General features: G+C 56.3%; 1 protein-coding gene across 5 annotated transcripts in view; it reads right to left on the bottom strand.

Moving 5' to 3' along the window:
* The window catches only part of WRNIP1 (WRN helicase interacting protein 1), a 36442-nt gene extending 22322 nt beyond the window's left edge, over positions 1-14120 (bottom strand). Inside the window, exons 1-7 of one of the 5 annotated variants that reach the window (XM_022586529.3) lie at positions 13163-14120; positions 11131-11322; positions 10448-10689; positions 4389-4618; positions 1717-1872; positions 554-633; positions 122-202 (exon numbers count right to left, since the gene is read on the bottom strand). In XM_022586529.3, coding sequence (XP_022442237.2) covers positions 122-202; positions 554-633; positions 1717-1872; positions 4389-4618; positions 10448-10689; positions 11131-11322; positions 13163-13903 — 1722 coding nt within the window. In that variant the 5' untranslated portion in view covers positions 13904-14120. Of the gene's footprint in view, positions 1-73; positions 203-553; positions 634-1716; positions 1873-4388; positions 4619-10447; positions 10690-11130; positions 11323-13162 lie in introns of those variants that run through there. The other 4 variants (XM_022586531.3, XM_022586528.3, XM_089918211.1 and 1 more) reach the window with 4 other exon arrangements.
* Between the last annotated feature and the right edge of the window lie 707 nt (positions 14121-14827).

Genomic DNA, 14827 nt, shown 5'->3' with positions numbered 1-14827 from the left:
CTGGGCGAGAGGGCACCACTGTCATGGAGGCGCCGCCTCTGGTTAGTTCTGAAGAGACCCCCCCGCCCCCATCCCCGCCCCCAGGCTTTTACTCCCCTGCTTTGCCCACAGTCTGGATCACCTAGGACAGAAAGAAGACATTCCTGCTTGAGGCGAGAGGCTGAACCAGACCACTGGTTTTCTTTTCTTTTCTTTTTTTAAACTGAAAGAACATTTTATTACGTGAAATTTTTCTTGAAACCCGAGTACATAAAGCTAAACAGGAGCGGCCCTGTTTGCGGGTGAACTTGCGGAGATTTCCTGTTTGGCCCCTCTGACACTTCTGTCCCCAGGAAAGCCCGGGCACCTCCTCGGCACTCAGGACCCCCCCAGTTTGAACACATGACCCTGCTGACACCCGAGGTCCCCTCTCTAGAGTCTTAAGCTTCTAAGATGCGAGTGAGAAAGCCAAGCAGCTTCTTCAGTGTCCCAGGCACCCACGGTGAGGGACCACGAAGGGACACAGCGTGAGAGCAAGGGACCGATCTGCAAAGAACGGAGCGGGTCCCCTTACCTCGCACTCGGGCATGCCTAAGAAGTGACAGCCTTGGTAGGCGGTGACTGCTTGTGTTAATGCAGACGGGTCGGCCAGACCTGCCACACACACAGAGACAAAGGCACGTGTAAGTCGTAACGCACACCCCCATCCTGACCCATCACTGCCTGCAGACTTTGACCGAAAGAATCCACTCAGCAAAATCTGATCTCACTAGCGTACTCGAGACATTTACTGAGTGGGTACTGTGCAGCGTCAAGAATTGTCTCCTCATGGATAAAAACTCTACAGCTAGTAGGAAAAAACAGGAGACTACGTACAACCCACATAAGGAGCAGAGGCCGTGAAGACAGTCACAAGGACGGACACATTAAAAGCAGAACATTTACTAAACCAAAGCAAGGTAGAGCTTCCTGGTCGTTTTCTTTAAATAGTGTCCAGAATCTTCCATCTCCTTCTCAGGAGCTGTCTGATGGAACCAGAACACCTGACTGCAAAGCAAATTTAAAATGTTTCTTTTATTTCAACACAGGCACCTCAGAGAGACTGTGGGTTTGGTTCCAGGCCACTGCAATAAAGTGAATACCGCAATAAAGCAAGTCGCATGAAATTTTTGGTTTCCCAGTGCGTATAAAGGTTACGTTTACACGCTACCGTCACCAACAGCATTATGTCTAAAAGTACTTTATTGCTAAAAAAATGCTAACCGTCATCTGAGGCTTCAGTGAGCCAATCCTTTTGCAGTAGTGGCATCACAGATGACTTGTCACACATCTCCATAACAAGAAGATAACGGAGACGAAGAAGTGTGAAATACCGCGAGAATTACCGAAGTGTGACAGACGCCACGGGAGCAGCTGCTGTGGGAAAAAGGGTGCTGCCAGACCCACATGACGCAGGGTTGCCACAAACCTTCACTTCGTAAAAAACGCACTGTCTGTGACATGCAGCGAAGTGCAGGTGAAACGAGGGGGCCTGTCCTCCTGCGTGGTCCACACCGCAGAGGAAGCAGAAAACGGTGACTCTGGGAGACAAACACCCCGAGCACACCCCCGCCCCCCGGGAAGAAGCGGCTGTGCTCACACTGACTCTCCCCCTCCCCACCTGCCCCACACGGAGCCAAGAGATTCCCAGGCCGAAAGGCAGCAGCACCGCTGGGCCCCGGGCCCCCCGTCACTCACCCACGTCCTCACTGGCAAATCTCACGAGCCGCCGGGCCACGTACAGCGGGTCCTCGCCCCCCTCCAGCATGCGCCCCAGCCAGTAGAGGGAGGCGCTCGGGTCCGAGCCCCGCATGGACTTGTGCAGCGCGGAAATGCAGTTGTAATGCTCCTCTCCTGGACACCAGAGAGCACCGCTCAGCCGTGGCGGGACGTGGGGTCCGCGCCCACACGCCATCCGAGCCACGCGCTGCTCTCACTCGGCTGACTTCAAGGAAGCCTGAACTAGCGCGGGGCCCAGGAAGGCCTGAGGAGAGCGAGGTGGGACAGCCGTGCTCAAGCTGCCCGGTGACCGGTGTGGGACGCTGAGCCTGGATGTGGGCGCGAGGCCCGGCAGTGCGGGCCCGGCCCACCGCGGACACGGAGCACGCAGGACAGCTCTCCTCCGCCTGCCTCGCCGACTGTGAGCGAGGAGGCGGCCCCGAGCCTCCCCCGCTGCAGAGGTCCTCGGGTCTCACACTTCTACTAGGTCCACGATGAAGGTAACACGGTCGAGGCCACGGGCTCTGGAGCCAGGCGGCCTGGGTTTAAATGCCAAGCGCACCAGCCACGTGACCGTGGGCAAGTCTGACCCCGTCTGTGTCTTGGTCCCTCACCTGTAGAATGGGTGCAACACCAGCTAGCTCACGGGGCTGTGTTCATAACGTCCGCCAGGCACAGAGCAAGCGCTGTAAGCGCGTGTGTGAGTTGGACGCTCTACGCTAGCTTCTATTTCTGCTTTTACCATACATCACTTTATAGCCTAGAATTCCACAGTCTGTGTAGAACCTCAACCTCAACGCAGGGCAGAGAACCTGTTCTCATTTGGAAATCTCTTCACTCTGACACAGAAATATATTTGGAGCTAGCTACCAAATCCCACAGGTGGGTAACTATATGCTGGATGACATGAAAAGAAATAATTAAAATCCTGGGGGTGGCGGTCTTTGTCTCAGCAGAGTTACAAAAAAGGCCAAGAGTACCAGCGAGCAGGTTCCAGGGCGAGGCCTCTATCATCCATATTGATGGAACAAAGCCTGTGAGAGGATGATTCTCTAGGATCTGAAGTGTATTTGTGTCTGCCGACCCACTGTGGGTGGGGATGTGACAGCGGGGCGGCACGAAGGGGAAGGCTTCTAGAATGTTCTCAAGGCCTGGCCCAGGCGGGCAGCACACAGCTGTGGAGAACACGGGGGTCCCCGCTGTGCGTGGCTCCCCGTGATGGAACGTGACCCCGAGAAACAGGAACCCCCGGCTGGGATGTGTCTGACAGCACGCGTGCGTGTGTGTGCGCGTGTGTAGGTATGTGCAGCAGGGGTGAGGCTGGTGACCGTGGGGCGGGCTGGCGTGCAGGCAGCACCGACACGGGGGAAGGTTCTGTCCTCAGAATCTGTCAGACTTGGATCTGAGGATGAGTTTTAGCACTTGCTTTGTGAACTCAGGCTTTGCCATCTGTAAAGTGGGGTAACATTAACAGTCACCTACCGCCTAAGGTTGTTTTGAAAATTAAAAGACAAACTTCCACGTTAGCTACCGTTACATTAGATGGCCGCTCTCTGGTTTTTAGCTGACAGTCTGATGACACATGAGAGCAGTTCCACGGGGTCCCGTCAGAATGAAGTATCACCTTAGTACAACCACAAAGGAGGAAGACCAGAGCCCCCAGAAACAATGGGAGTCCAGCACGTGGGCGTATTTCTACCTTTGGAAATTTTACATTTCATTCACATCTCCAATCCTTGCACTCGGCCAAAGCGAAGCAATGCTCTACACCCAGAATGGTTTACTGTTCAGATTTTCTGAGCATTCATACAACTTCGGGGCACAAAGTGCTGGGGGCTGAGATGCCTGGGCTGCATCGGGACGTAGACAGGAGCGGCCATGACAGGCCTCCAGCATGTCCTGAGTGCCCCCAGGCGGCTGAGGCGCTTCCCAGAGGTCACATGGCCCGCTCGGTGCCCTCATCAAGAGGCCATGCCCGGAACCAGTCATTGCCAAGCTTCCCCTATGCCCCGCCCCGGACAGCTGAAGGAGCTTCCATCACCAAGAAGCATCTGGAAGCACTGCAGACACGGCACACAGTGACAGCTCGAGCCATCAGCTTCCTTTCAAAGGTGTAGAAAGCTACTCCAGTTCCTGCCGTGTGACTGCCAAGAATCACACAGACCCAAGTCTACCCTACAGCCTCATTTGCAGTAGACTCTCTTCAGCACCCACGTCTTTTATAAAAAGCCACAAACGTGCTGTGCTTACGACATTTAATATTGCCAGGTCAGGAATTTAATAAGAGCTGGGATCATGTTTGGTACCTGTAAATACGGTTCTAGGAAAACAGATAAATACACACGTCGACTTTAATTTTTTAAAAAGCTGTTATGAAATAAAAGCACCAAGTTCTATGTACACTTAATTTTGCGTGAAGACTCTAAGAATTAAGGAGTCTTAACTCTCATTTAGCTAACTCTAACTAAACCGAGCTTCTGAAATGAGAGGCGCACCCAACTTCCCGCAATTTCATACCCGCTCTCAGGGCCGCCCTGCTCTGCACCCGAGGAATCGGGAAGCAGGTCTGTGACACAGGGCTCTGGGCAGGAGGCGCCTCTATGACCGACACGGAGCTGGCCGGGGGCCGCACAGCTCGGGCGGTCACTCACCTGCTCGGTCGTACAGGATGTGAGAGCGCTGGAGGCCTTCCTTCACGTCGCTCTCGGTGACCAGCACGCGGCTGGGAGGGTAGCTCTGCCCGCTCTTCTTCCCGAACGCCTTCCTGGCGCTCAGCCTGGCCAGCACCGCCAGCTGCAGCCCGTTCAGTCCGGCCCGCGCGTCCCCGTCACTCAGGCGGGCCAGCGTGTCCACTGCCTTGTCCTCTATGAACACGGAGGGCCTGCAACACCACCGAGAGCGCGTCACACGTGGGGGACACGCTCACCCAACAGCACTCTGTGACCTTTTGTCCCTGCAAGGCCACTAACGAGGCACCCGAGGTTCAAGCCTCTGCCCTGGATCCCAAACCACTGTGTTAAAGCGGGTCCACGGTGTCACACGGGTTGGCATCAAGACTGAGAACTGCCTCGCCCTGGAGTCGCGAGGTGATTTCACTGGACGCTCTGCCCTCTGCTTCTGTGGGTTCCGCATCCACGGATTCAACCAGCCTTGGATGGAAAACGTCAGGGGGAAAGATTCCAGATAGTTCCAAAAGGCACAGCTTGAATCTGCTGCATGCCAACAACTATTTACAAAGCACTCACAACATATTTACGACCATCTACGTGTCACTCACGTTGTGTTCGGTACCGTAAGTCCTCTAGAGATGACCTGAAGCATACGGATGTGCTCAGGTCCTATGCAAACACTACGCCATCTTGCGGAAGGGACCTGAGCATCCGCCACCCTCGGGTTTTGGTGTCTGTTGGGGCAGGGGCCCTGGAGCCGTCCTCCCACAGATACTGAGTGACAACTACATAGGCATACACATGTTCCTTATTTTACAAACGACCCACCAGGTCCCCAGCCCCTCTGGGCACAGCAGGACCCAGAAGCAGGGCTCTGGGATTTAGGCCTGGGGCATATGCTGCCACGGGGGTACTAAGCACACGCGGACCTTCGTAAAGGAGGTCTAACCACGACTCCTTTTCGACTCTAACTGAACTACTTTTCCTATTCCCAGTCTAGTCACACAAGATATGTGACACATCTAGTTACCTAGAGGGGTCTTACTCTTCCCGGCGAGGTGTCAGCTGCGCGTGCACAAAGCAGAAAATAACTGTTCAAAGTGACGGCTCACCCGTGTCACCGGCAACCTTCGTCAGCTGCTTGGAAAACAGCTCCTAGGCAGCCGCTGGGCTGGGCCAAGGCGGGGAGTGGGAGGTGGCCACAAGAGGGCCCAGCTTGTCTACGGAGGTCCATGCAGAGTTCCTGACCACACACCCATCCCCCCTCGCTCTGCTGAACAGCCTGAACGACCCCAGTCTGCACCTCACTCCCTGACGATCCCAAGCCACTGCTCTCGCTCATCTCCCTGCTCCCTCACCAAAGCCAAGCCTTCCGGGGAACGCCTCCCACCCCAGGGATTACCTGCGTTGTGAGTGACTCTCCCAGGACCCCTCACAGCTGCCTGGGCCCCAGAGCTGTGCGAACCGCCTGCAGGGCCCCCTCTTCCCTTCCTCATCTGACACTCACCACACACACCAAGGCCACCTCACTGGCTCTTTGTAAAGCTGACGGCCCGTTCCTGAAGCAGATTTTTTTTTTTTTTTTTTTTTTTTTGCGGTACGCGGGCCTCTCACTGCTGTGGCTTCTCCCGTTGCGGAGCACAGGCTCCGGACGCGCAGGCTCAGTGGCCATGGCTCACGGGCCCAGCCGCTCCGCGGCATGTGGGATCTTCCCGGACCGGGGCACGAACCCGCGTCCCCTGCATCTGCAGGCGGACTCTCAACCACTGCGCCACCAGGGAAGCCCTGAAGCAGATTTTTGATGATTTGGAAAAAACTAGACAACCCACACTAAAGAGAATGTGTTGCACGGGCCCACATCAGAGGGGGTGTGGCAGCCCAGGTATGCCTAAGAGGGAGGGCAGTCGGGGCTTGGTGACGGCACATCATCTGTGTGTGTGTGTGTGTGTATACGTGTGTGCATGTGTGTATACATGTGTGCGTGTATATATGTGTGTACTCGTATACATGTATGTGTACGTGTGTGTACATGCGCCTGTGTGTGTTTGGGGGGGGCAGGGAGACCCAAACGGCCTGAACATCTCATTTCAGAACTAATAAAAGCAACGCATTCCATCTCCTTGGAAGGCTTCCTAGCAACAAAGAGCCCGCAGGGCCATCTGCAGGAGGAAAGGGATCGAGCCGCAGCCCTGAGCGAGCGTCACCTGGAGCCAGGCCATTTGGTGGTGACACACCGTCCCTCCACCCCCGCCACTGCCGGGCCGCGAGGACGGAAATCATGTTTCATTCTTTATGAATGTGCACTCCACATGTGCACAACGAACGGACTAACTTCACTCTTCCCACAATCTCAGAGTGAAACATGTATTTTTAAACATGGTGACACATGGAAAGTACAAAAAAAACAAAACCATAAAAACCCCTTATCCGTACCACCTAGAGAATGACAGCTACCAGGTCATTTGCTGGATCTGCTCTATGGGCCGTCCACCCACGTCTCTATCAACCTCGCTGGACCTGGGTGGTGTGACCTGCAGCTCCGGACACACTGGGTGGCAGAGAGAGCCTTCTGAACACCCTGTGAATTTCTATCCTATAAATATCCAGTCTCGTTTTTAAAACAAAATTGGGGCCATACCATATAGTGTTTGCAATCTTACTAACAAAAATTATTATTTTGAAATACAAGCAAGCTACTCAGAACTCTGAATATTACTTGTTTACCAAATGGGATTATAAAAAATGTAAACACCAGCAACAAAGGGGTAAAGTCACCTGTTGCTCTGCCACCTTCAGGTCAGGGCTCTGGTGCACGTACCTCCCGCCTGTGTGACTGTCCACCGGATGCACCGAGAGGCATGAAGTGCTTTGGGGCAGAGGACAGATGGGTGGCCTCACACCCCGGCCCTCCCGCTGCTCCCACGTTTCCACGCCTCCTCACGGGCCTCGCTAATTATGAGAGAGGCCGACTAGCAGACTGTGAGCTAGCCTTTAAAAATGGGGATGAGTTTTACGTGGGTGGAAAAAGAAATCCTTCCTTCGCTGTTTAGACTCTTAACCAAAGTCCACACTGTTCCACTGTCACCCTGTCCATCAGGTCTGGAGTCAGGGGACGGGAGGGAGGGCACCCTCCCGGCCGCCAGTGCGCCACAGCCCCTCTTCCATGTGAGCCACACCCCAATTTCAGCCCTGCCCAAAATGAGTCTTTGTAAACACAAAGCACCCAGGGCTGTCAGCACCTGGGCTCCACTAACCAAGGCGCCACTTGGGACAGTCACGCGCCAGGTCTCTGATGGGAACTGGCTGCCAAGAATGCTGCACAGCACGGCCAGAGGCCCCTGCCACCGCCAGTCCATCCCAACCCCCGCTGACACCAGCCAGCTTCTGAAGAGGAAAAAATGCACCAGAACACCTTGAGATCTCAGGAGAGGGAACGGAGGAGGGTCACGCGAGAACAGAGGCAGGGGCGCGTGCACCGCCCTTGGCAAAACCCCTCAACAAACAGCCACTACTGCACAGATCACGGGGACCGTGCTCCGGCTCAACAGTTTAAGGCTATTGTAAAATGGAAGCGTACACTTCTACAACGTTTTTCATTTGGAAGTAACTTTCCAAAGTCATAAAAGAATTAAAGGAGGCGCAATCTACCTTGGGTAGATTGCCTGAAATTGCACAGCATCCCACAAAGAAATAAGCAGTAGACCATAAACTATATCGTTATAATGTGATTCAAAAAACGGTTCCATAAGGGAAAAAATGGTTTAAGTGCACTGGGAAAGATCACATTCCAAAGTAATGAGACCCAGAGAGGAAGGAAGTGACAGCCTCATCCTCTAGCTGGAGAGCAGCATGTGGTCTGAGCCGGAACCTGGGTGCGAGCGGCAAGGCCAGCTCCCTCCTTCCCCCTTTCCTTCCAAGGCCTGCATCTTTGTGCACCTTGTTTTCCTGCGATCTGGAGGATTCTACAGCTGGATGTCTAAGCTGCAGGAGGAGTGAAGTAAGTGAAAAGACGCCTGTTATTTCATGCAGAAGCACATACGTGGCTCAGTTACCCGCTCCCTGAATGACAAAACAATGCTCTGTGACTCTCTCTAAGGAAAAGGAACACTCCACGGTCAGGGTGACAAGAGCGACGTGTGTCACGTTACAGAGAACTTTCCTAAAATCCAGGTGTGTGGATCTCAGCACAGATTTACTGACTCCACAGCCTCCAGGGCCTGACCCCGGGCACATGCCTTTTCAAACTGTATCCCTGGTAAGCGTGACATGCAGATCTGGTCAAAAGACACAACTGCTAAATTACACATGGAAGCCTTTGGTTCCTAATCCTTTACAAATTAATACAGTCTGCCTGGACACGAAGAAGCACAGAGAAAGGTTAGAATGTTAATACTCACCAGTAGCACTTGCACTCAGTACCAAGGAGGTACTAAGTAAACTCCTTGAACTTCAGGTTCCTTCTTCCAACTGGGTTGGAAGCACGCTTTCAAAATCCAGCTCCATCATTCAAGCTGTGTAATCTGGGGCACATGACTCGGCCTTTTTGCGTCTCAGCCTCCTGAGCCAATGACCTATGACGTCTCCCAACTTAACTTCTTGTCAGAACTGCTAACGAGTAGACCCACGAATTAAGCCTGATCGTCTGCACCCTGCCTACTGCTCTGGTCCTCGTTTCACTTAAACTACGGCACAGCCGTGATGGGGGAGGGGATAACCTGACAGTCATCCCGTGAAGTACTGATGTGAATAAAATAAATAAATGACCCTAGATAAACACAAACGTGGCACAGAAAGTTGTAGACATATAACGACAGCCAGTACATGCACAAAAAACACACACGCAAAAGTCAGGATTCTTTTCCCCTCTCAATTTCCCTTTATCACTCGGTTCTGTGAGTCTGCAGTGGACGTGCTGCTTGGAGGAAAGCTGGACTGGACGCACAGAGCGGGCAGCAGCCCTGCAGACCCCGGCGCACGCCCCGCACGCAGAGACCCCTCCTGGAGCTCCCACCGTGGGTGGCGGTCCCGCCTCGGCTCTACCCTAAAGCCACGCAACCTGGGTGCTGATGGGGTCCTCGGCCACGTCCAGGGCTCTCACGAGGCACCACATAGCTCCTCCAGCATCCAAGACAGGAGCGAGCGGCGGAGGCCGGACACACGGGGAGGGGCAGCTGAAACCTAAGCCCTGAGCCTAAAATTCGTTCTTGTGCTTTAATCGTCACAGAAGAGCAGCTCCAGAGCAGTGGGGGTGAGGGTGGAGGCACCAGCCTCAAGCAGATGGGCCTCACCCCCCAGCGTTATGGCTGCTGACACGGGACCCTGGGGCAGCTGAGGAATACGCCCTAATACAAAGAAGGTAAAACCTCTGCCCCAAGTAACCCAGTAAATCATCCACAATACACACCCCGTGCGTCACACAGCTCTCACAATACAGAAAGAGATCACCAAGAGAAAAGGGACAGCCTTTAATGCATGATTTTCAGCTAAAATTTCTTTACTTTCCCGGAACTGAGTTTGACTTCTAGAGTGCTCAAACATCATCCTAGAAAGACTTAAGGAGTTTTATGGTAATGTTTATACTAATTCTTAGTGTCTTAAAAAGAAAAAAAACTGCAAGAACAGGAAATTGGGATCTGAGCATAAACTTTAAAAGATTCGTAAGGTAAGTCTATCCTGTGAAGAAAATAATCAATAAGGCTTCTCATGGTCGGTCTTCCAAGCCTTAAAAAAGAAGTGTGCTAGGAAAAGACCCAAATCTGTCAGCACAAAAGCAAACACCCAAGAACTAAAGCAAGGGGCTAAGCAGTTAAAGCTGGAAGAACTACAGATGAGCCCGCGATGGGCTCTAACGCACATGTGAAAAGCCAGGAGCCCTTTGCAGAGACAGAGCCACACCTGTCTGCCTGTCTGTAACCCAGCACTTCCCTCCTCCATTCCCGTCTCTCCTAGGAGGACATTTCTCCACCCTGCCCCTCCAGCCCCAGCTGGGGATTCTCCGGGAGGTGCCACCCCAGGGCCCTGCCGGAGCCAGAGTCACTTACTCAGAGCTGCTGTTGCTGCCGTGGCCCAGAGGGTCGGCAGGGCGGCTGGAGTCCAGGACGTGGATCCCCAGGGAGTTGATCGCCCGCATCAAGATAGTCACCACAGCCTCCACCGGAAGCTTCTCGAGAACGATAACCCGGCAGCGGCTCAGAAGAGCAGCGTTGACCTGGAAGGAGGGGTTCTCCGTGGTCGCCCCAATCAGCGTGATGGTTCCACACTCCACGTGAGGAAGGAACGTGTCCTGATCGTGGAGGAAAACAAAAGAAACTGACCCCAGTCGACACCCTGCAGGATCCTGGGTAAGTCGGCTGTTCCTTCCTTTTCCTAATTCTGAGCTCAGGATTAGGTTAGGAACTTAGACTGCTCACCGTGAGTCCTGACATTTAAACACTTATGAAAATTGGAAGCTTGACCCAAAGCGGTGTTTCTGATATGTATAGCTCTGAGGTATACCAACAATTTCATTTATCAGATAGAGGAAGCATTTTCTGGTCACCAAAACAAAAACGCTAAGAAAAAGTGAGGGGACACAGGCAAAGGAGAAGGGCTGAGGGTCTAGGCTTCTGCGGACGGAGAGTTATCATCACCCCCAGCCCCGAGCATTTATGCAGTGACCTCACGGGCTTTACACTCAAGTCAGCATTCACAAGGACCAAAAGAAAGTAAAAAGAAATGAACATACCTGCTGGGACTTATTGAACCGATGAATCTCGTCAATAAAAAGGATGGTTTTCCTCTTGAAAAAGCGCTTCTCGTTCTGAGCTTGTTTGATGACGTCGCGCACGTCGGTTGTCTTGGCGCTGGTCGCCGACAACGTCACGAACCTCACGCTGTGTTTCTTGCTGTTGTTAGCTATGATGTGGGCCAGCGTGGTCTGCGACAGAGGGCAGAGCGTGGAAGCTGGTGAGATGGAGGGACGCGCACCCAGGCTGCCAGAGCAGCCGCGGCAGCGTTCACCCGCGGCCTGAACACTGAGGCGCGCTCAGCAGCAGATACGATCGGAAACAGCGCAGCGCGCTTCCAAGTGGAAAAGAATGTTACAAAGAAAACAAGAAAGCAGCTGAAAGTTCGCCGATCCTGATCTCCTCTCCTTGGTGTCTGACCCCATCTGATGCCTTCCTGGGGACGCTAAGATCTCTGGAACCCCTGGAAAGAGCGGCCACCTTGAGGCGGCAGAGCCTGGCGACAGCCGTGACCTCTCCCAGCCAAGGACACAGCACCACGGACGGCTGAGGCGCAGACCCACGGGGCTGGCGGGGCCACATCCGAAAGCTCCGCAGGTCAGCTCAGAAAAGGAGAGCCAGCCCTTGAACTGAGAGCCCAATGATGACCCCCGGCGCTCAGGGCGACCCCCGCCCCGTGGGACTGTCCACTGAGGACAGAGACGGAACAGCAGCACCGCGACCCTGTCAGTGCTTCCCGGGAAGCGACGCCCGGCGCCTGGCATTTAATGGGTACTTGATAAACACACACCTGCTGTTATTAACTTTATTATTATTGTCAGCAGTGAAGTATAGCAGTTAAGGATGGACGCAAAGAAAAACGGAAGACCGTGTCACGAGGGGCAAATGTGCTCCTGAACGAGTGGGAAGGGGGCGTTCTGTTTTCTGAAAGTCGCACAGCACCATCATGCACTGTGGCTGCTCCTCTGCAAGCCCAGCCACAGGCCACATCTGCCTCGCTTGTGACCGGCGACCAACCGCCACTCTGAACAGCTCGGCCCACTGGCTCTCTTGCCAGGCATGTGCTGTGAGCGCCCCTCCCCAGGGGCGTTTTTCTTGCCATCTGCCTCTATGCCCTCTACCTGATTAGCTGTTCTGACCGTCTTAAGAGCTCTAGGGAATCACTAAGAATGCTACCGCGTGGTGCCATGCTTCCTGGGTCAACTCTGATTGTTCCTGGCTTCAGAAAAGTTCCAGTGCAAACAAGAAGGCACACCACGAGTAGGACGCACTCTAGGAACTGGAATAAACAGAGATGCAATTAAGCTGTGGGAGACGAAGCTGGAAAGAACAACTGGAGAAAATCCGTAAAAGCCCTTGTGTGCTGAGGGCTCTGGGCCCGCTCACAGCTCTGAGGCCCTTCGTGCCTCGTCCTGGGCTTTGCTTTTCGCTCCCTCGTGCTCCTCTCCTCCCTTTCCCTGAAGACAGGAAAATATATATTTCAGCACCTCCTCGCTTTCTCTTTTTTCTGTCCTAGCTCCTGTCTCCTTAGGGCTCCTTCCCAGTCTCCCCAGCGCTTTTCCAGTGACGTGTTCTCTAGACCCCAACATCCTAAGTGCCCTCCTCTGGGCTTGTGCCCGCCCCTAAGAAAACACTGGCCACCAAGATGCACCGATGTTGCTTCTTTAAAGGATAACCCATCCTAAGGACAATTATGGAAACGGTGGATGAAGGCGGCTCGCAGGGGGAAGGAGTTCTGTCAGTCCTGTTAAGCGAGCACACTCTCAAGTTTTAACGAAGACCCGTCTGCTGAAAAAACCAACGGCTACAAAGAGCCGGAAGCAGCACAACAGAAATCCTACAATTCCCGGCTGCTGGCTGCACACCTGACTCCACCCGCCCCCGGAACAGGATGGACCACGGCTCTGGGCGGCCCGCCACGGGAGTCCCCCGATTCCCGCGCACCCCCTGCATTCAAACACCTTCACTCTGTTAACGCCCGGAGAACGCGCCTGCGGCCCGGGTCGCTGCGGGGCGGGCGGACGCGCTCACCTTGCCGCAGCCCGGCGGCCCCCACAGGATGAGCGAGGGCACCTCGTTGGCCTCGAGCAGCGAGCGCAGCAGTGTCTCGGGCCCCACGGCGCGGCCCTGCCCCACGAAGTCCTGCAGCGCGTCGGGCCGCATCGTGTCGGCCAGCGGCTTCCCCTGCAGCAGCTGCCGCACCTCCTCGGCCGCGGGGACCCGGGCGTGCGGGCGGCCCCCCGGGGCCTCGAAGGTGGCGGCGGAGTCCGCGTCCCAGCGGCCCGCGTCGTCCTCGCCATCCGCGTCGCCCGCCGCCTCCTCCTCCTCCGGCGCCTCCGCCTCGTCCCAGCTCCGCGGGGACGCGCTGCCCGCCGCCGCCGCCGCCGGCCGCTGCCCCGCGCCCTTCCCGCCGGGGCTGCCGGGCCGCGCCACCGGGAAGTCGGGGATGAGCCGCGCGCCGCTGGGCGTGGGCGGCGCGTCGTAGCTCTCTCGGCTCTCGGTCTCGCCGCCGTCGTCCGGCTCCTCGGCCTCGCCCTCGCTGCTCTCGGCCGCCGTCGGCGTGGCCGGCTGCTTGAGCGCGGAGCTCTCGGACGGCCGGCGCCGCTTGGCGCGGGGCGGCGCGGGCTCCGCGTGGCCCGCCGGGTGCAGCAGCAGGCAGCGGTCCAGGTGCGAGTTGATGTGCGCGGCGGGCATGGTCTGCTGGCACACGGGGCACTGCACCCGGTGCAGCTGCGCCAGGAACGGGTCGTCCTCGGGCCCGCTCACCTCCATGGCGGCCGCCGCGCTAGGCCCCGCGCCGCGCGACCCTCGCTCGGGGAGGCGGCAGGACGCGAGCGGGCCGGCGGAGGGCGCCGCTCATGCCTCACGTCCGGGCTGCCCGCGTCGGCCCGCCCTCGGCCGGCAGCCCCGGCGCCTCGCGCGGCGCGCCGGGAAGCGGAGTCCGCGGCCCCTCGCCCAGCAGCCGCTGGCCACGGCCCGCGCGGCCTGACGGGAAACGTAGTCCGAGGCCGCTCGCAACGGTTCGCGCGGCCTGTCGGGAAATGTAGTCCACGGAGGTTCGCCTGGCCGCCGGGGGCAACGGCTCGCGCGGCCTGTCGGGAAGTGTAGTCCGTGGACGTTCTCCCGGCTGCAATGCGTTCCCTTCCGGCCGGCCTCGCGAGAGGCCAGCGGGTTGCGCGTGCGCAGGCCTATCCTCCGTGGACGGGGCGCCGGCGGAGCCGTGGAAACGCGCCGCGGCTGCGCGAGGGGAGTGGCTTTCTGCACGTGGCGGAGGTCAGGGGGCGAAGGGCAGGGGGCGGAGAAATGGGAGAGAGGCGGGACGCGCCGGCGGGGAGTAGGGTGGGGACGGAGCAAGGGGAACAGGAAGGTCCTCCGGGTGGGAGTGTTCACCTGGGCGGTGGCGGCCGCCGCCAGAGACAAGGAAAGGGAACCGTCCGCCCCAGATTGTTGGCCTTTTACCCGAAACGCGCGCTCGCACACGTGGTGTCTCACGGCCGTTTTGTAGTTAAATGTTAGAAATGGCCGGGCATCTCGAGGCGGCGTCAGGCTCCGCCGCGCGCGCCGCCCCCGGGCCGAGCGACGTCGGGTTGAGTCCCGCGAGGGGTCTGGCCTGGGGCGGCGGGATGACCGTCTCTGACACGCGTTCCTGCTTTTCTCTAAACTTCTCCTTCAGAAATGTGACACAAACCTGCATTT

This window comes from Delphinapterus leucas, chromosome 10 (genome assembly GCF_059928025.1).
Source record: "Delphinapterus leucas isolate spDelLeu-1000000601 "Yukka" chromosome 10, BTC_Dleu_Yukka2, whole genome shotgun sequence".
Taxonomy (NCBI): domain Eukaryota; kingdom Metazoa; phylum Chordata; class Mammalia; order Artiodactyla; family Monodontidae; genus Delphinapterus; species Delphinapterus leucas.
Note: the sequence above shows the minus strand (reverse complement) of the source record. Positions and strands in the feature narration are given on the sequence as shown.